Source organism: Denticeps clupeoides, chromosome 6 (genome assembly GCF_900700375.1).
Source record: "Denticeps clupeoides chromosome 6, fDenClu1.1, whole genome shotgun sequence".
In the NCBI taxonomy this organism is placed as follows: Eukaryota; Metazoa; Chordata; class Actinopteri; order Clupeiformes; family Denticipitidae; genus Denticeps; species Denticeps clupeoides.
The window spans coordinates 8,437,829-8,457,921 of NC_041712.1; the positions used below are offsets into that span (position 1 = coordinate 8,437,829).

A 20,093-nucleotide genomic window follows, 5' to 3' on the forward strand; every position below is an offset into this window, starting at 1 on the left:
AAATATAGTATATTTTTCTATGGTATTGATTCATTGATTCAGCTGCTTAATTCTCAAGATCCTCTTGTACCTGGTCACATAGTTGATAATGCTTGTCTGCAGAAGAAGATCACGGCCTGGAAGCAGATTCTCTGTGATGAGGTTCTGATTGGACCTCACAGCCACACCATTACACACACAGAGAGAACAGAGGACATCCAGAACCTATGTGAAATCAGAGACATCAGGTTAAGGTAACACCATTTCCTTAATTCTTTCTTATATGTATATGTATTCATGTAAGGACCTTGTGGTTGCGGCCATGTTTATCCAGGAGTGCGATTATGGATTTGATGTGGTTCTCCTGGATAATGTTCAAAACCTCAGGACTCTCAATCAAAATGCAGTACAATACTTCCAGTATTCCTGCTCACAGAAACACACATTATTTGGTGCCACTAAAATGCTTAATAACTTGATGAAGACGTGTGAAGTGAGTTGTACCTGAGGAAGCCTCTAGTCGGTCCAATTTACTGACCAGCCAGTCCAAGTTATTGCAAAAAAGTGCACAGTTAGCCCTATTCCCTCGAATTAGAGAGGCTAAGCAAATAGAAAACACACACATACTCCAGTCACCAAAAAACAGTATCTCAATATGAAGAAAGAAATTAAACACAAATGTAATGAAACTATATACAAAACTAAATAATAAAAAAAACATTATGACATTATCTTCCTACCCAATAATTCATACAGCAGGTTAACAATCTCCTTCCAGGACTCAGCAGCCTCCTCTCCGGCAAACTCAGAAAAGTGAGCAGCTGAATTATAGACATTGAGCCGGTCAATACATTCCAGCACCAGTGTGATCATACCCTATAGAAGACAGAGGAACAACGAGTTATGCAACATGTTTCATTAAAATAAAAAAATTAAATGTAACAAAACATTAATGTGTCTCAATGTGTCCCCCACTAAACATGTCTGCCAAATGCCTTAAATGCAAATGTAAATGTATAAAATGTGTTAAACGCAATGTATAATTTATAACAGTGTTATATAATAAAAAGTGTAAACTCAATATGTGTTTAAAAGTGTTAGAGGACAATTGTGTAAATTCACCTCCTCCTGAAAGAGGTTCTGTCGGTTCCGAAGAGAACGCAATTTGCTCTGTTTCTCCTCATGCTCCAGGTCTTCATGTGGAGGTCTGAAATAGAAGATGAGATCCTGCAGGAGCAGGACCACCGAGTCCAGTGGCAAAGCTGGTGGAACAGGAGCTTTACTCTTCCCACTGAGAGAATCCAGACCTCTGAATACACACATACACATTATACACACATAAACATATTACTCAGACACCTACACACTGCACAAAGAATAGACAGGTCAGGCCTACTTAATGAACTGTGAGAAGAGGCCTGAGGTACTGTAGATCATTCTTGCAGCTTGAGACTCAAATGTCTGTGAGCGGGCTATGGTCAGAGCATCGTCCATGTGACCCTCCTGATGCAGGATAGCCTAAAGAGCAGTCACACACAGACAGACAGTAACTACACAAACCATGCATTACTGACTCAGTGTTGTGAAAGGTGAAAAAAGTCACAGCAGATTTTCAGCAACTTTGAACATGAACTACATGGCCATTTCCAAGCAGACAGACGTATTAAAGTACACTTGGTTGCAGTTGATTCTGCAGTGAAATGGTAGGAAAACATAAACCAGACCTTTCTCTTGAGTGGGCCGAGGCGGGCAGACTTGGCATCGACAGAAGCATAGGTGAGCCACAGGCTGGTGGAGGCATGTTGCACAAAGCACATGGACTCTCCGTATTTAATCTCAGGAATGCCCATCCCCTCCACCTCACGCTTCTGTACCATCTCTGTCTTCTCCTGTACTTATACAATCATGTACACACACACACACACACACACAAACATTAATGTAGTTTCTTGTTCAGTCATACACACACAGATTCTCCAACTATCATACATTTATAAGTGCATACAGCTTTTTCAATACACAAACTCAATTGTCACTCATCCTCACAATGGTTTTTCACAGTCACACTCCGAATGTTATAAATCAAGTCATCTGCGTCGCCCTTTGCCATTTTTTTAATAGCAGATGAGGTTTTACTGGACAGCTGTGAGCATTCACACAACACAACGTGAGAAAAAACACTTTAATTACATAAAAAAAATCATTTTAATAACGAGGCGGGGCTGATCTCCTGCAGCTACCTTGACAGCTTTGCTGTTATTTATGAAATATTTTTATGTTGTAGCTTCATGTGTTTACACTTTGGATGAATATACACAAATAAAAACCACTACTACTGCTTTATCCCTTCCTCTGTCCCCCTATTCATTTTAATCACGCCTCCGGACATTATCCAGTTTACATTAACATAGACCAGTTCAGAAGTGGTAACCACCACTCATGTCAGATTCTGCACAATAGTTATGTACTGAAGGTCCTGACCTTGGAGATGCGGAAACAAAAGGCAGACATCCTTGTGTTGGCTTTCTCTGGGTCAACCACCAGAAGGCCCTTCTCTTCATCTAGGCACAGGTAGCGGCCCGTGGTTATATGGCGAACCCGAAAAGACTGGCCCCACTTTATATGGCTCCCACTCCAACTGCAAGGAGCAGGAAAAACGCAGGTTACCGTACTGAAAAGCACTATCCTAAACTCAACAGTAAAATTTGATCTTCACAGAAGGCTGCAACTCACCCAATGCGCAGTGGCTCCAGTCTCCATAGAGATCTAGCCTGACTGCAAACAGCGCCACCCTCATAGTGAGCACTTCTAGCAAGAATGTAAAAAAGTGGGAGGGGAACAATAAGTAGTTAGTAGTGATGGGATTACACTGCTGACACAGTATTCTGTGACACCGTATTCAAGACAAGCAAACCTGCGCTGGTCATCACCCTGGTCAGCAGCAGGAATGGTGAGACACTCATCCATGTGACCATGGAAGAGACGTACGACATAGCCTCCAGTCAGGAATCCTAACAAATTCGCAGTGACATTTAAAACAGCATAATGCAAATTTCAGTCAGACCATGGTTCTTTTCCAGAGTAAAAAATTAAAGGTTGCTAAACCTTCAGCAAGTTCACAGCCAGAGCAGATGGGGTTCATATTCCAGAGGGTTTGCATGAAGGATGCATCCACCATCAGGTCACCACTGGCATATGACAAGTGCTGCATACACACACATGCAAACACCACATCAACTTTTGAAGACTTTATCACATTCTTTAAGTATATTGTTGACCAAGATTCTTACCAAGTATCTCTCAGATGACACACTGACCAGGATGAGGTCGTCTCCCACCCTCACTTTCTCACCTTCTGACCTCTGTTTTGAAGCAGGGTGAATGGTCCACCAGCATGCTTCTCCTGTGGATAGCACATTAATTGAACAGAAACAAACAAAAAAAAAAAAGAATGTGGGCAATATTACTGAGAATTCTTCACATGCTACAGACTAAGGCTGTATGTGCCTTAGTCTGTAGCATGTGAAGAATTCTCAGTAATATTGCCCACATTCTTTTTTTTTTTTTACACGTGTGTACTTCTGCCCCTTAGTTGAGTGATTTTTGCTAAACATTATAGGTAAAATGCAATTATTATTCTAATGACCTGGAACAAGTTATCTTTGCATTCCAAAGTTTAGGTTGAAGATTTTTTTTAAAATGACATATACCAGTGGAGTCTTCCTGTATGCCCACATCAAATGCCAGTTTGTCTGTGAGTGAACGGGACGTGGTGAGACAGCTCAAGTACTGCAGTAAAAGGAGATTCGACTCAAAGGAGATCATTCAGATACAAACTTCTTGATATTATTTCAGTCCAAATACAATGAAAATCTTTCAGAGTCTTTGTGTGTTCACTGACCATTCCAGAGTGTGTGTGCCGCAGCAGAATGGCATGGCCATATAGCAGGGTCCGATGACCCCCACCTTGAGAGGACTGTGGAAACAGATGGCAACAGATATAAATTCTTGCACTATTTGTGCATGACCAGGTTATTTCATAGACTGATTTACTAAGGTAAAAGAACCATTAAAACAAATTAGTTAAATATAGTTAAAAAATTTTGTTTGTTTATGTTTGTATAATGTGGTGCTGTAATGGCTAGGAAATACAGAAAGTAACATACCCATTTATCCAGGTCCACTGCCTAAAGCAAAAAAAAAAACAGAAAATGGCAATCAAACATTTCCATCAGTTACGAGAAAAAAAAATCTGAATATTGCTGAATATTACTGATGAATGGTTAATTGAGTGTAATTAATTTTGCACTGATATTATTGCTTACTGTTATCTTAGCATGATGCTACAGTCAAGCTCCTGCACTCCCACTCACACAGCTGGCAAGCAAAGTATTTTACTATCACGCCTACTGTAAATAATACCTCAATATCTTTTGTAAGCAATCTTTCCGTGAAATATCAAATTCAAAACTGCCTTATCTGGCAACACTGTCTCATGTCTCTGCAGCTCACTCCATTTTACCCTTTTCCCATCCTGAACCTGTTTCTTTTTCCTACCCCATTCTGGTCTGAGGTGTTAGCCAGCATCTCCTGCAGAGCCCGCACAGAGAGCGACTGCTCCAGGATGAAACAGCAGATAGCCAGGTCAGGTGGTACATTCTAGAAAAAACACACATAAAAAAAAAAAAAAATATATATATATATATATATATATATATACACACACACACACACACACACACACACACACACACACACACACACACACACACACACATCAGAAATAGTGCTGGAAACTGAACAAAGCAGCGTTTGTTCAAAATGATTCTTGATCTTCACTTTTTCTTCTACTTTAAATTTGAAATAAACAGCTACTGAAAGGTTTAACTGTAGAGGTGTGGACTGTACCTGTGCATTAGAAGTGGTCTCCAGAAAACACAGACGGTTGCCAAATCCTTCACACGACAGACAGAGTTTAATCTGCTCCTTCAGTATTGATGCCGTGCACTGCAGGACCACTTGATCATCCTTCAGACAAAATGATACAAAACTACAATTCTGAATATGGCAACAAAAGAGAAAAATAATAATATAATATCACTGACAAAGTTTAAAATAATAATGTAGCTGAACCCACATTTGATGATGCCCTAGATACTGTGCTAGTATGAAGAAGTCCAGTTTTATGACTAATTTGATCAAAGCGACTAAAATAACAGAAAACATTTAATAATGAAATGAAACTTTAAAAGAATCACACTTTGCTTTACAAACACAGAATTCCAGTGGAACTCAAACGTAATTGTTGATTTGCTAAACGTTTCTCATGCAGATTTTCCATCATTAACAGACATTTCCAGCTACCAGCGTCATTTACAGAGTAATTTCTGATGTCTTCTTAATGCACTAAACGATTGTTTCCTAAAAAAAAAAACAAGGAGAAAATGGGACAGCACCCTAGAGTGAATTTTACTGCACTTACTAAACCAAACAATATGCAAATGTATTACTGGGCAGCCCAGATTAAAAATATGTTGACTTGGTTTATGAATGGACATGATTGTTTATGGATTGACCTGGAATCCTTGTCTTGCCACCCACCTCTACTTAAATGCCTGCCCTTCGTTAACAATTTCAATCTGATAATTTCTGTTAAAAACAATTTTATTGTTCATAATACTTTGCTGGTTTGGGGAGATGTGAAACAATATCTAAAAATTCAATTTTCTTTAACTTTGTATTCCCCTTTGGCATCAAACCCAGATCTTCCTATACAGCTCAGAAGCAGTGGATTAGTGGAATGGAGGTGAAACAACAATTTGTTGAACATTTGTGATGTATTGACAAATGGATTAGTAAAATCTTTTTCACAGATTAGGTCTGATTTTGGCATCTGACATAAGGACTTTTTCAAATTTCTTCAAATTTGGATCCAATTTAGGAAAATGACTTTTAGTCCTGAAGACTGGAACGAGTTTCACGACAGAATTTTCCCCATTGTACCTCGAAATATTTTACACCAGCTCAGCTCCAAATAAGTTTCCTAATACCTCAAATTTGTGCTACAAGTGTAAATTGTATGTTGGAACATTTTTTTCATGTTTTGTTCTTGTGAATTAAGTGTCTCCAGGGTGGGATCAGGAAAACTTATGTTGTTAGTTAAAAAAAAAAAACAATATACATAATTGCAAAAAACGAGGACGTTTCTAACTGAATTTTGCTCCCTCAATGGTACACTGGGTAATCAGGTCAGTACATGTTGGTAAAGGGTGTTTCATGTGCTCTCTAACCTTGGTCTATATGAGCATAATCTCAGCACATGGGGTAGAGTTACAGCCAGGCAGAGAGAATTTAGAGCGAGCTTAGAGAGAATGATTCCAGCACTGGAAATACACACACACATACTTGGAGTGGCCTCATCCACAGAAAGCCCTGTGGCTATTTGGAAAATTTATCAGCCTCCAGAACTATTACTGCACGGTTCAAGTCCACACATCCACCTCATGTCATTCCACCGCATTCCAGCTATGCCAAAGTAAAACCCTGACTTGTACAATTTGTGTATTTCTAAACACTGTCAGGTCGTAGCACTTTGGGAAGAACATTGTGTTTTTCAAAGCTTCCTCATTTGGATTTGGACATGACATGTTTTTTTGTGCAAGGAAAATTAGGTCAAAATTGTAAAGGTCTCTGACTACCAGAGAAAACAAAGCTAATGTTGACATTGAGAGGAGACCAGAATGGCCTTGTAGAGGTGACAGCTGTCAACAGATCCCCTCAAACACATCTACCCACATACTCACCAGAGTCTGTGAAATATGCGAATATATCTCTCTAGTTTTTGTTGCTCCTGTAAGTCAGTGAGGAGGGTGCTCCTACAGATGTGCACCCTATGGTGCACATCTGTAGGAGGGTGCACCCAGATGTGCACCCTATGGGTGCAGTGGTAACCAAGCGGGTAAGGAAACAGACTCGTAACTGAAAGGTTGCGGGTTCAAATATGGAACCACCATGGTGCCACTGAGGTCCCCTTGGGCAAGGTACCGTACCCACACACTGCTCCCCAGGCGCCTATCATGGCTGCCCATTAAAGGTGGTGGGTTAAATGCAGAGAACACATTTCGTTATGTCACCATATGCAGTGCTAATCACTTTTCTTTCACTTCAGATACTCAGTTGGAAATTCTTCAACGGTGGACATTTCAAAGTTCTGTGGAAACAGAGCAGATGACCTAACCTGGCCATGCGCTGTACCAGCTGTTACTGGTACACCATTTGTCCACTTGGAAAACCCAAAAGCACTCACCTCTCCAACCAAGGTGGAAATGTAACTAGAATCAATGTCATTCACCAGTCAATATATGTATGCAATGTTATATATTCAAATACACCATCAATCTACTTAGCTCGTCTGAAATAAGTCAAATTTAGGGACAAAGTTGTATGGAAAGAATAAGGAGTACAAACAGAAGCAAAAGCAACATTACAGCAAATTCCAAAGTATCTACAATCCACAGAGTGTGAACAGGACTGATTTAGACAGCTGCTAAGTTGCACCACAGCTCTTCAAACACAGTTTATAAAGCACACAGAGTGCACTGTGTCTACACACATTACATTTAACATTACACACAAGGGAACAACTGTCAAGCATGTTAATTTCCACATTTGTACTTTCACCAGTACCTTTTTATTAATGGAAATGATCTCATGATACATGCTGGCCAGTGAAAACACAGTCAATGAAACGTTAACTGTAAACCTATCTAAACAGGCTAGACTTATGTTAGATCAAGAACCTAGTCTTAAATCCTGTCAAGGAACACTGATATTGTTTCTGTGCTTTTTGAATTTTTCTTACAACCAAGAAACAGGGTGAAAAATATCTACCAAAACTCATTTTATTATTATTAATAAAAATGCAACGAATAATCAGATAAGTAGCTGAGAAACCATATCTACAACATCACTCACAACCATTGAGTCTATTTACAGTTTCATCCCAATAGGCAGTATGCCCCTAATGTTCACTAAAAAAGCCCTGAATGTGGCATGTTGAGCACACCATAACCCTTCAGCTCGCCTGCTTGAATTTTGTACTCATATATATATATATATATATATATATATATATATATATATATATATATATATATATATATATATATATATGTGTGTGTGTTTGTTTGTTCAAAGGCCTGCCATAGGCCTTGTACCTGCTTACATTTGTTCAGGTCATGTGCCAAGGACTTTTATCCACCCCGCTTCATGAGGTCACCTTTGTAAGGATTCTAGGGACAGAACATGTTTCTATAGACACAAGTATGTAGAAAGCTACTCTACGAAACTACATTTCCCATTTATTTCTGTCCTTCAAACATTCGTCACCTCTCCCTACCTTTCCTTCCACTGCTCGCCATAGTCGCTTTATTCTTAGCTTGTTTTGCCAGCACATCGCCCGTGTATCCGAGACCCCCCACCCCACAGCTGTCAGCTGGCACAAATTTCTCAACCCCTTCCCCATCCGAGTGACAATCTGCCCCACCGACCCGAGCCTTTATAAATAGATAACAATGCCAACCTAACACAGCACCTGCTCACGTCCATCCACAGGCAGCCACTACATGTTCTGCATTCACCCCAAACCAACAAAACCTTACTCTTCAAGACTGGGATGGGGACACTTCATTGTTGTTAGCATGCAACCTCATCAGCACCAAGTTTGCCCCGCGGCACCTGTGCTTGCAGAATTAAGATGTTAATTAAACCTGTAATTTCGGAACGTGCTAAATTCCCACGTGTGCTAGTAAATCGGACAGACCGTGCGGAGGAACTGAATCTCCTCTTCTCCTTCGGCACCTTCTGCCATCCCGCCGCGTGTTCAGCTCCACCTCTCTCCTCTCACACGGCCGCTGCGACAGTGGGACTAACCCACACTCTCACTCCTCTTCCAGCTCTCTGGTCTGCTGTGGGGAGGCGGAGCAAAAGCTCTTTCCCAGCATCTTTCCACAAGCAGAGCCTGTAGCTCAGGAGAACTGGACTTTCTTCATTACTACTTAGTCTTGAAAGTCTCTTTTAGAATTTAATAAAAAAAAAAAAAAAAAAAAAAAAAAAAAGGTTCCCCTAGACTAAATTGACAATTTAAGCAATTTATTAAGAACAAGGATAAGAAAATACATTAATTCACAAGTAATTAAAAATTATTTGAACCAACCAACAGAACAATTTTAACCGTATGAATGAAAGAATTGTCGCGTTCAGAGTGGGAGGGGGTTCCACGTGGCCATGCGGATCTCAGGCGTGTGCCAGCGGGGCGAGTCTCGGTAGCTCCTCTTGGTGGTCGCTGGCCGTATCTGTAGGGTTGGGGTGGAGATCTCCACACAGAAAGAAAACGCGTCAATGGAACCCTCCAGTGCCGGTGTGACGGAGGATTTGTGCGGGGTGGCGTCGGTGGAACCTCCAGGCTCACCCTGGGGGGGTGTGTTTGTGGGCGAGCACGCTGGACTAGGTGCACGGGTCGAGGGTGCGTCTGAAGGGGTACAAAACCTGGCTGGAGAAGCGATGGGTGTACATGCTGCCGAGTCCGGCAGCTGCACGAAGGCCAGGTTGTGTGCGAATGTGCACATGTCGTCTGTGTGCGAGGAGAACTCCTCCTTCGTATTGTCCCCGCTGGACGTGACGCACTGACTCTGCAGCAGGCTGGAGAGGACATCGACACTGTCCTCAGGCTCAGGGTTACTCAGCACCTCGAACGGCTCAAAATCCAGGTGAGGAGCAGAGATCGACTCGTTTTCAGGTTCCACTTCAGGATCAGACACGGGCTCAGGAATTGAGCAAGACCTGGAACCCCTTCCTCCGAGACCAGGTTTAGGACTAGACTCCCCGCCGCTGGCAGGTAAATCGTCACAGGCCGACTGAGGGAAAGCTGTGGTCTGTAACATGGCACGCATGAGGCTGTCTGGGGGACAGCTCAAGGACAGCGGGGTCACGAATGGCTCCTCGGCCTGTGTGTACGACCCAGTTGGGCTCGGGTGAGTTTCTGGTGGCGTCTCTTCACCCTGCAGACCAGGGGCTACATCCTCGTGGCTGTTGGAGCGGCCAAACCTCCTTGCACCCTGCCTCTTCAGACGCACGGTCACCCTGTGAGCTGGTGTGGACGGCTTTGACGGCGGATTGGCTCTGGGGGTCCGCATAAAAAGCGCTAAAGCGTTAAAGCTCCTGAGGCGCTCAGCCACCGACATGCGCTGCTGAGACCGCTTTAACCCCGCCCCCAACCTCGTAGCAGTTTTGCTAGTTTCATCCTTTGTCTTTTCTTCTTCCTTGTCCTCTTCTCCTCCTTTCCCCTTAACCTCCTCACTGCTTCCTGACTCAGACCACAATCCATGACTGGATCCAAGAGCTCCTCCTGACTCCACACCTTCTGCCTGGTCCACTGTCACCTCAGGCAGACTGATGGATCGCCGTGGCTGATGTCGCTTTTTCCAAGCTCTCTGACAAGGCGGCTCTGCTGACCCTGAGGCCGGCGTTCTCACGCTCACGTCAGGCTGTGTAGGCTGAGTGTCACAAGCTTTCCCTTCTAAGACTACTGCCGAGTGTTGGTGGTCAGGGAGTTCTGGGGTCTCTGAAGCATCAAATGTTTCAGCAAAGCTGCAGTTCAGGAGTTCTGGATCATCTTCCACTTCCGTTGCTACCAGCACTACAGAGAAACACATTAACTGTAAATCAGCAACAGACCGACACAATACAAGGAACGTTCACACAAATGAGCTCATACCCCTTCCTGGGCCATCAATAAGGATAACTGGAATCTTTAAAGGTACATTGGGCCCAGAAGATTCTGAGTGGTCATCTGCCATCTGGGGGTTGTGGCTACTGCCAGCTTCAGATGTGGTGCTCTATAGATCATGGGGGAAAGTAACAAAACTAACAGAATTAACTAGGTTATATAAACTAAAATACCATACTTAGAAATGTGTGAAAGTGACCATGGCACAGAAGAAAGGGAGAAGTAAATCCAAAGACAGTGAAGATCCAGAAAGCAACATACAGGACTAGTTCCACTGGTCGAAGATGAGAAGTACAGAGACCTCCTCCTGTCTTGCTTCCTACTGTCTTGCACTGCATTCCTGAGGAGAACAAGTACAAGATAATAATGTTTGAAATGTATAGACATTTGGGATGTTGACATTGTTATTAGGAACACAGCAGGGGGGTCAGAACTTCTGGGAAACCTAGGGAGATGCCCTGGTAAGTCTGGGTTGGTGGGAAATGATTGACAGAAGGCTCCATTCTGCTTGATTTTACTTTGTGCATTTCAATGATCAAAGAGAATAGATTTCTGAAATGACTGAAAAAGGGCATTAAGTATGAACACCTTTGGCTCCTGTGCCTCCTCCCCCTTTCAGTCAGACCTCCTTCCTGGGCAGCGAGGGTTATGGCTGTGTCCACACACACACACACACACACACACACACACACACACACACACACACACACACACAGGCTGAGAAGGTGAACAGCAGGGGGGCGACGGTACAACGTGTGGCTTTATCTGAAGTGCAACGTCTGTTCAAATGCACTTTTGATAGACAGTCGTCCAATCACAGGACCAATGCAAAAGCGAAATCATGCAAGTGCATTTGGACACTTTGTTAAGGTGGTGTAACGTCAAGGCTAGTGCCAAATTAAAGTTAGTCACCATCTGCACCAGGTTGCTGAACCAGCTGTCTGTCCTCCCGCACATCATGGAGCGATCGCCTATAAAAACCACACTATTTAAAATCAATCAAACTGCCCATGCATGCAAACAGGAATAACCACACACCGGGTGCAGTGAAACATCACAACATAATTCACACACACCGAACAAAATGAAGTTACCTCTTCTTAGCTGATCCCTCATCGCCCTCTGCTGCTGGTTCTTCAGTGGTCTTCCTCTTCACTGTGGCAGGAGACTTAGGAATTGGACTCTTAGACCTCTGAATAGCTTTAACAAAGTTAACAACAACAAAGGGAAGTGATTGTCACATGTGATACACAGCACACGATGCACACAGTGAAATTTGCCCTCTGCATTTAACCCATCACCCTGAGTGAGCAGTGAGCAGCTATGACAGGCGCCCGGGGAGTAGTGTGTGGGGACGGTGCTTTGCTCAGTGGCACCTCGGCGGATTGGGATTCGAACCGGCAACCTTCTGATTACGGGGCCGCTTCCTTAACCGCTAGGCCACCACTGCTCCAATGGGCTGACACAGAAAACATTACCTGTGCAAGCACGACATACTACAGAAAGCAGACATTTCAAAGATGCAATAAATCAATCGGAAAAGGTATAAAAATTACAACTTGACGTGGAATCTGAGCCAGCAGTGGTGCGGGTGGTTTTCAGTTTGCTCAACGCATCCACAAACATTTCTGCAGGAAAGAGAATGAGGTTGCATGAAACAGAAAGAAGTATTCGAGGAGCTGAACAACTCTGCCCGTCTACCCACCCCCCACACTGCGCCTGCGCTGCCGTCTCAGGCTCCGATAAACATTTAACCCGCCGCGCCGGTTAAATGCAGCGCCATCTGCTGGTGGAGAGGAGCCACTGGCTTTTCTTGAGTCTTTCCACACCCACTCAGGTACCAACCCTGAGTCACAGAAGACGGCAGAAGAACAAATAATAATAATAAATCACAAGGAAAATGATGAATGGGGCACGCCCGAGGAGACAATGCAATCCTATATCTGCGCAGCACAGCTCTGACCGATGTTATCGGACTGCTTGATGAGTGTTGCGATGACCGCTGCCTGCTGGTCCAGCTGTTTCTCTGTGCTGACCGTCAGGCGGGAGATTTCCACCGGGCACTGCAGCAGGTTGGGCGCAATGACCAACGCCAGACTGCCAACCTCCATACGGTTCTCACTAGACCTGGGACACAAAGACACGGAGCAGAGGGTCTCCACGCAAAGCTGAGACATGTAATTGGATTTGCATAATAAAATAAAGTCTGAGCTTTTCCTAGAAATTGCCATATACATCAACAAAACATTAAATAGGCAATAGGGCAACTGCTTGACAATTTTATTTCAGAGGTTAATTTGAAGTGAAGTTTCCTATGCAATTAACAGGATTAATGTTAATTGAAAGTTAATTGCTTTTGACAAAAATTGTATTGATCTGACCACATTTGGAATGTGATGAGACTTTCTAATAAACGTAAAGAAATTTCAACTTCACACTCGTACCTTTGTGCAACACGCTGCAAGAATGAGCAGAAGTATCTCAGCGCGCGCACTTGAGCAGGAGGAAACAGCGCAGTAAGGAGCAGCACGGGTCCTTCCCCGACCGCCTCTGGCGCCGCGGCCTCCTCCAGGCCTTGGGCCTGACACAGAGCCCCGCGAAGCTCGCACGGGATAAGCGGCCGGGGCAGCTCACGCAGAAACTGCTTCAGCAAAGACGCCACGTCGCACGGCTGCAGTGCAGAGGAGTCCGAGAACATGCACTCGACCCGCTCCAGCTCTGTCTGGGAGATAAATACAGGAAGACGGACAGGAGGGTGGGCACATGAAAAACGGCTGCCTACACAAGCTTAAAGGTCCCCTGACATAACGGTCTTATTGGTCCCCTAATACTTTATCTGAAGTGCCTTTCTGAAAGACTGCTTCGGTGCAGAAATACGGCCACTTTGATCAAGTCCCACAACGAGATTTCATCAGGACGCGCCGTTTCGGTGTCTGTAGCTTTAAATGTAAATGAAGAGGAGGGAGGCGGGATGAGGAGGAGAGTGGCCAATAGAAGTTGAGCGGGCGTTCCCAAAATAACGTCAACACTAATCACCAACCAAACTTCTTTTTTTCCTTTTGAGACGAAAGTAAAATTCCAATTTTGCTCATTTTTACATCCAAATCACTGACCAACTGCAAGGCTTCGCACGCTTCTTAGTTAGTTGTTTTAGGGGAGGGGTGGGAAATTCTCTGGGCAGAAACCATGCATGAGAAACAGGAGGAAACCTTCCCCTTATGATGACATAAATGGACAAAAATTCCATATTCAACCGTCTGAGCACTCTTCATACGTATCGCCATTTCTAGCCACCGTAGGACAATAGACAGGCTAGGGGAACTCATATCAATGACAAATATTCTCAAAAAGTGAAGTTTTCATGATTGGTGACGTTTAGGTTTCATACTGGTCCCACTAAGTTCCATCAGTACCACCACAGAACCACCAAATTGCAAATAAAAGAAAGAAAAGTCACCCTCAGTGCCCGGATGCGTGCCAGAGAGCCGGTTTTTCGGAAGAGCCCCTCTGTGTGCAGATGATTGGAAAGGAACTCGCAGGCTTCCACCAAAAACCTGCCGGAGAGAAGTCACAGGAGAACAATGGCCACCAAGAAACTTTTAGTCATTCTCATCAGAGCAAGATCCCGACATGTTGCACTGCTGGATCGGGACAGTTCATCTGGTGAAGATGATGAAGTAACAGAACAGCAGTATCATGCAGCGTGCTTTACTCAGGTTACTTCAGGCATTTCCTCGCGTTAGAGAAAGTTCATTTGAGGACACGGAGGCCTACTGTGGAACGGATCCCCCAACTTCTGCCACTTGACGTTGCGGCAGGAGCGACAGGTCGCGTCCGAACGCGAAGCCCTCGGTCTTACGGGCCTGGAACACAAACGATTGCGTTATAAACAAACGGGAGACCCGCCACGGTCGGGACGCCGGGAAACGCGGAGCGGGGCCTGCGGCAGGTACCTCGGCGGCGGCGGCGGCGTCTGCGGCGGACCCTCCATCCAGAAAGTTCTTCCAGTTCTTGACGCGCACGCCGGCCGCCTTCAGCGCGCGTATCACCGCCAGCACGCGCGAACGCTCCTCGGCGGTGCCCGGCATCGGAGCCCGGTTCGGGGCTTTATCTGCCGCTCGTCTCGCCCGTGGAACGCGGCCGGCCGGCCATCTCGGAGGCGAAAGGCGGGGGGCTAATGAGGCTAGGCGAGCTAATGGCTTAATTAGACTACCAGTCCAAAACGCGGGCCTTGTTTATCAGCAGGACTAATGTTAAAAGACACCAAATGCGTGCAAAATATTTTAGTATATTAATATAGTATATAGTTTTAAATTAGTAAAGTTTTGTCTTATATAGAATACAGTTGGAGTTGTGGCTGAACTTCTAACCGCTCAGTTTTACTTCCGGTCACCTGAGAAGGGGAAGGAGGTCATTTAAATGTCACCTTTCAGAAGATTTGCTGTTTTGAGACGTTGTTCGATGAAAGTAAGATATTTTGTATTTTTATTCTTACGCTAAGGTGCTTAATACGTCTAAATAACTTGTTTGATAGCAGCACGTTGTCACACGGACCGCTGCGTATCCTACCTGAGGTGGCAAAAACAGGCCTAAGCAAATAACACATTTCTGTCGCCAGTACAGAATTATATTGAAACGCTTAAGTCATTACCACCCCTGACGCCGCACGCCATTAAGTGTGTTGTGTGTGCTTGAATGTCGCCACCTGCTGGTCCACTGAAGCATTTGCCTATTTCCGGGTGGTTGACCTGCAAATGGCCTTCATCTGAGCGCATGAACGTAAGACTGCTGCAAAGACCCCAAACACAGGCGAGAGCTCAGCCGATCGCCAATAAGACAACCGACTAGTTACTGCCAACATAGCACGGTTCATCGCCTCACTCAAACCCAGGCCCAAGTTCCACACACTCGATCGAGGGAGGATGCATCATCACCAGAGAGGCCTGGACTTGAAGAATGTATTGCATGGCTTTTGGACAGGCTCAAGGTGGAGATATTTTTTTGTTTGTTTCATGTTATTGTTGCTTGCATGTACATACGGATCAGACCATGAACATAATCAGATAAAACCAGTGTTTATTTTGTCACAGCGGGAATAGAACGTCGATTTATCCACATTCACTACCAAAGTGCAAAAGAGCCTCTCTTTCTGCCATAAGTGTAAATTTGTTGGGTCAATTCTAAAATGAATCAAAATGTACACTAGCAGCCCATTCTATCAGTGTGGATTCGTACAAAACCCCAGGTCAAATGTTATAATTCAAATTGGCAGGATTCCCTTGAAGGCGGTGAACTAGAGCATTGAAGAACAAGCTGCCTTACAAGCCAAATATACAAAGGGAGTAGAAACACTGTTCCATGACACACAACCATTATGACATGGTAGAGGAGACACTGTTTATTCATGAAGATGTTGAGAATTTGGATCAGTAACAAGCAGTCGTGTAAATCACACATGAAGGCTGGTTTGAAGAGATGCTCCTGACTTTACAGAGAGGACTACATAAATAATGATCTTCCTGGCGGGGAACGGCACAAATCACTTCATTTTCTGAACAAAATCCTCGCCTTTCTTGATGGAGGCCTTAAGTTCACCGATGGCTTCGGCGACCAGCTTCTCTTCGAATGCGGACAGCTTGCCCAGGCCCAGGTTCTTCTCAATGCCACTTTTCTGGAGAGAATAGTTGTCAGAAAGAACACTGTTCACCAAAAGCAACAAAGTCTCCTTGTTAAAAAAAAAAAAAAAAGTGAACAAAGGAGTGAGTGTGGACTTACCCCGAGCAGAAGGGGTGTTGAAAAATACTTGCATTCGGTCTCTTCTGACCGCACAAATGCGCACTCAACTACACCCTCCTTTCCGTTCATGGCATCCAGCACGGAAAAGGTGAAACGTGCACCGGCATATGCCATGGAGAGGGTGGCAGAACCTGCGGACGCACGGCTGAATTAGAAACCGCTAAACAGGCTGTGCTGCATGAACCTGCATGAACTGCCACCTACCTGCCCCGGCCTTGGCCTTCACCACCTCAGTTCCTGCCTCTTGGATGCGCTCAGTCAGAGCCGTGAGCTGATCCTGGGGAAACTCGACTTTGGGAGTACACTACAGGAAGAGAACAGTGTGATTAGGAGCAGAATGTTGTAAGTAAAATATATAGCTTTAAATACCTGGATGCAATTGAATAATACTAAAGATTTTAATTTGTATAAAGATTTAAAATACTGTATCATGAGCAGGTTTGGGCAAAATACTATGGAAAAAGTAGCGATATCTTAAAAACTATAAACATTTGTTGATTACTTTTTCTATACCAGCATCAACATGAATAAAATAGCCTTATAGTTGACAATCACCCACATCAGCCCTCAAAAGAAAAGTGATTGTCATTGTGAAACACTGCAGCACAGCGACACAACTGATTACAGGTCCGCTTCCTTGCCCGCTAGGCCACCACTGCCCCAGAGAATGTTGAGCATGTGAAACACACACACACACACACATATATACATACATACATATATATATATAAAAGTTTATTTGTAATACTGAAATGTATTCAGAATATGAGACTGAAGAGTCCTGTGGTACAGGATTAACAAAAAATATTTTGGGTTGGAGTGCATCTGTTTACCTGTGAGATGAGAGGAATGATTGTCTTGCCAGCGTGTCCTCCCACCACTGGTACATTGACCCTTGCAGGGTCCAGACCCTGAGAGAGAGAGGAGAGAGAGAGAAAGAAAGAGAGAGAGAGACACGGGTCAAAGAGAGAACAATAGCCCCCATATGTAAAATGAGTCACACTTGATTCACACAAACCCACCTTGAGATCGGCCACAAAAGTGTTGGCCCTGACGATGTCGAGGGTGGTGACGCCAAAAACGCGGTTGGGGTTATACACGCCATACTTCTTTAGAACCTCTGACGTGATTGGAATTGTGGAGTTCACCTGTTGGTTGAAAGTGTATATAGGATGACCATTTTAAAACACATTTCAAGTCCCTTTTAGGCATTGTAGTAGTACATGGCCTTTTTCTTTTTACCCCCACCCTTTTAGCAAAGGAATGGACAAGGAACTGGTTATAATTCCAGAACTGATTTGAACAATCCATAATGTGTAAAATTAGCATCAAACAGGCTTACAGGGTTGGCGATGATGCAGATCATAGCCTCAGGGCAGTTCCTTGCACATGCATCTGCCAGAGTGGCCACAATGGTGGCATTGGTGTTAAACAGGTCATCACGGGTCATCCCTGTGGAGGACAGTCAATCCCTCAGATAAACACACAAATCTGGACCCATTTAACAATAGACGGGTCACACTGAATGTCCATGTCTGTTTGGATTAGGCTTAAAGAATCAAGTTGAGAACATCAGCCACAGCTCACCTGGCTTCCTGGGAACTCCAGCAGGGATGACGACCACCTCACAGCCCTTCAGTGCAGAATCAAGCTGATCAGGCCCAATGAATCCTTGAGCAAAGAGGACAATCGGCAAGGTGAGGGCAGATACTGGGCCACAGTCATTAGAAAAAGAGACAGTTTTTGACATACCTGTGACGTTGGCGCGGGTCTCAATGTGGCTGAGGTCAGCTGCCACTCCGGGGGTGTGAGCGATGTCATAGAGGGCCAGGTGGCTAACCAGAGGACTGTTCTTCAGCAGGAGTGACAGTGGCTGGCCAATGCCTCCTGATGCACCCAGTACTGCAACTTTTGCATGATTCTGTAGAAAGCAAACAGATATCAGACCATGCTTCTCTCTTATCATGGCAAACATTGATACGGCGCTTCATAAGTTTCTTATTCGCAACGCCAGCAGGCAAAGGTTCACACAGCCTAATCACTGGGTGAGGCCAACTGCAACATTGCCCAGGTGGGTATATAGCGCACATTTGCATTATATTCCTATGGCCATAAACTTGGGGTGATTTAATCTGAACAATGAACACACTGTTAATCACTGAAGCCCAAACCCTCCCTTCTTAAATCAACCTAGCTGACCATCAGTCCCGTAAATCTCCCTCCATTTACCCGGTCAAGAACAGAAGAAACAGCAGAGCAGATGATTTGTCAGGTCAAGGACGAATTAATTTAGGAAGTAACTCTTCATCAGGACATAGTACTACGGAGACTTTTCAAACAGGAGCTTAGTGGTAGGACCACGCAGGCAGGCTGAAATCTGATCACATTTACGGCATTTACCAGACGCCCTTATCCAGAGTAGCTCCAGGGACAGGTTCTCCCCCTGGAGTCACTCAGGGTCACGATGGTAGTAAGTGGGGTTTGAACCCCACTAGGCCACTTACATGACCGACATCGAACTGACCAATCGATAGGGGAGGGGGGGGGGGGGGGGGGGGGCATTCTCACGTTCTTTCAGGGCTGACAATCACTTTCACTTTATTCTATTGCACCCAGGTGAGTCGCCGCACGCCATTCAGTTTAGCAACTTGATCAATTAGTTGCATCGAACAGCTACCAAGTTAATTACAAACTGGCCACGGGATCATGTGATTACGGACCAGTCTGACCCACCACCCTTAACGGGGGTATCAAATGATCCCGACGCACGCTGACCTTCCCGCCTCAAGGCCAGCGTGGTGGCCTCGTCCACGGAGCAGCCCCACGCGAAACCGCGGAGCCCCGCGTACGCGGGCCGGGGAGCGCGGCAGAGCTGTAACCGAGGTCGGCGCCCGCTCGGAGTTACATTTCAGCCGCCGTACCTGGGAGGACGTGGAAAGGCTCCGAGCCGCGCCGACGGCGGGCCTTGCGATGCGAGAGAACATTTTGTCCGGGTTTCAGTTGCGCGACGTCGGCCTGCAGCTCCTCTCCTGCGTGACTCCAACGTCCTCTACCACGACAGCCGGTCCAGAAGAAGCTCCGGCGCTACCCAACCCCGGTTAAGGCTGTCAGGCTGCGTAGGAGCAAGAGCGCGTTTCTGATTGGTGAGGCGATGCCCAATCCTGGTCACGATTGGATAAAAGAAACGCCAATCACTGCTTTTTATACCAAAGAAGTAGATGACTACTGTAAACGAGAGCCCAATGTTTAATAGTGCCCCTAGTGGTTATAGGGCAGCTGTTCCAGTGCTGCGTTGCGGGTTAAACGTGTGTCTTTGCCCCCTCGTGGGGAATGATGGTATTGTTCATGTTTTTTCTTAATAATTATTAGAATTTGTTAAAATGCTGAATGAAAATCTGCATTATTGTCTATATACTATAGTTCTTGTCTTGTGTTATTAGTATTCTATAATATCAGATTCTAAGATATACATCTTATTAAATTATTGCATATCTGACATGCAACTACTGGTTTTCAGAAGCAGAAAACCACA

General features: G+C 44.7%; 3 protein-coding genes across 19 annotated transcripts in view; all 3 read right to left on the reverse strand.

The window, feature by feature from the left end:
• The window catches only part of LOC114792497 (ryanodine receptor 1-like), a 53,319-nt gene extending 44,367 nt beyond the window's left edge, over positions 1–8,952 (reverse strand). For 7 of the 16 annotated variants that reach the window (XR_003750130.1, XR_003750129.1, XM_028983715.1 and 4 more), the window contains exons 1-18: positions 8,801–8,848; positions 4,888–5,007; positions 4,537–4,638; positions 4,146–4,166; positions 3,881–3,955; positions 3,690–3,768; positions 3,270–3,382; positions 3,085–3,184; positions 2,894–2,990; positions 2,713–2,787; positions 2,461–2,617; positions 1,704–1,868; positions 1,376–1,497; positions 1,102–1,288; positions 720–855; positions 484–579; positions 287–405; positions 71–204 (exon numbers count right to left, since the gene is read on the reverse strand). Coding sequence is in view for 14 of the 16 variants with exons in the window: in XM_028983715.1 (XP_028839548.1) it covers positions 71–204; positions 287–405; positions 484–579; positions 720–855; positions 1,102–1,288; positions 1,376–1,497; positions 1,704–1,868; positions 2,461–2,617; positions 2,713–2,787; positions 2,894–2,990; positions 3,085–3,184; positions 3,270–3,382; positions 3,690–3,768; positions 3,881–3,955; positions 4,146–4,166; positions 4,537–4,638; positions 4,888–5,007; positions 8,801–8,848 (1,946 nt within the window). In the remaining 2 variants the exon portion in view is untranslated. Of the gene's footprint in view, positions 1–70; positions 205–286; positions 406–483; positions 580–719; positions 856–1,101; positions 1,289–1,375; positions 1,498–1,703; positions 1,869–2,460; positions 2,618–2,712; positions 2,788–2,893; positions 2,991–3,084; positions 3,185–3,269; positions 3,383–3,689; positions 3,769–3,880; positions 3,956–4,145; positions 4,167–4,536; positions 4,639–4,887; positions 5,008–8,800 lie in introns of all 16 variants that reach the window. The other 9 variants (XM_028983707.1, XM_028983711.1, XM_028983710.1 and 6 more) reach the window with 4 other exon arrangements.
• Positions 8,953–9,112: 160 nt separating this feature from the next.
• Positions 9,113–15,123, reverse strand: LOC114792673 (rho GTPase-activating protein 22-like). 2 transcript variants are annotated; one of them, XM_028984008.1, is made up of 13 exons: positions 14,719–15,123; positions 14,540–14,628; positions 14,223–14,319; positions 13,210–13,487; positions 12,729–12,892; positions 12,471–12,611; positions 12,322–12,393; positions 11,860–11,965; positions 11,678–11,736; positions 11,354–11,417; positions 11,027–11,105; positions 10,754–10,874; positions 9,113–10,675 (listed from the first exon to the last, which is right to left on the reverse strand). In XM_028984008.1, exons 1-13 carry the CDS (start codon positions 14,851–14,853, stop codon positions 9,237–9,239), a joined length of 2,844 nt encoding a protein of 947 aa, XP_028839841.1. In that variant the 5' UTR covers positions 14,854–15,123; the 3' UTR covers positions 9,113–9,236. The 2 variants fall into 2 exon arrangements, with proteins under 2 accessions (XP_028839841.1, XP_028839842.1); XM_028984009.1 differs by lacking the exons at positions 11,354–11,417; positions 11,678–11,736.
• Positions 15,124–16,136: 1,013 nt separating this feature from the next.
• mdh2 (malate dehydrogenase 2, NAD (mitochondrial)) lies at positions 16,137–19,670 on the reverse strand. The gene is made up of 9 exons (XM_028983939.1): positions 19,483–19,670; positions 18,314–18,482; positions 18,149–18,232; positions 17,904–18,013; positions 17,584–17,709; positions 17,395–17,472; positions 16,766–16,865; positions 16,541–16,692; positions 16,137–16,436 (listed from the first exon to the last, which is right to left on the reverse strand). Exons 1-9 carry the CDS (start codon positions 19,543–19,545, stop codon positions 16,305–16,307), a joined length of 1,014 nt encoding a protein of 337 aa, XP_028839772.1. The 5' UTR covers positions 19,546–19,670; the 3' UTR covers positions 16,137–16,304.
• Positions 19,671–20,093: the final 423 nt, after the last annotated feature.

What these genes read in the sequence shown, in the direction of transcription:
- LOC114792673 (XM_028984008.1), bottom strand. Translation starts at nt 14,853, where the DNA reads ATGCCGGGCACCGCCGAGGAGCGTTCGCGCGTGCTGGCGGTGATACGC. An exon ending in CAAGCAGTCCGATAACATCG is followed by an intron (nt 12,612 to 12,728) that starts GTCAGAGCTGTG and finishes TCTGTGACTCAG; the next exon opens with GGTTGGTACCTGAGTGGGTG. An exon ending in TATTGATGGCCCAGGAAGGG is followed by an intron (nt 10,676 to 10,753) that starts GTATGAGCTCAT and finishes GTTTCTCTGTAG; the next exon opens with TGCTGGTAGCAACGGAAGTG.
- mdh2 (XM_028983939.1), bottom strand. Translation starts at nt 19,545, where the DNA reads ATGTTCTCTCGCATCGCAAGGCCCGCCGTCGGCGCGGCTCGGAGCCTT. An exon ending in CTTTTGTGGCCGATCTCAAG is followed by an intron (nt 17,473 to 17,583) that starts GTGGGTTTGTGT and finishes TCTCTCTCTCAG; the next exon opens with GGTCTGGACCCTGCAAGGGT. An exon ending in CAACACCCCTTCTGCTCGGG is followed by an intron (nt 16,437 to 16,540) that starts GTAAGTCCACAC and finishes TATTCTCTCCAG; the next exon opens with AAAAGTGGCATTGAGAAGAA.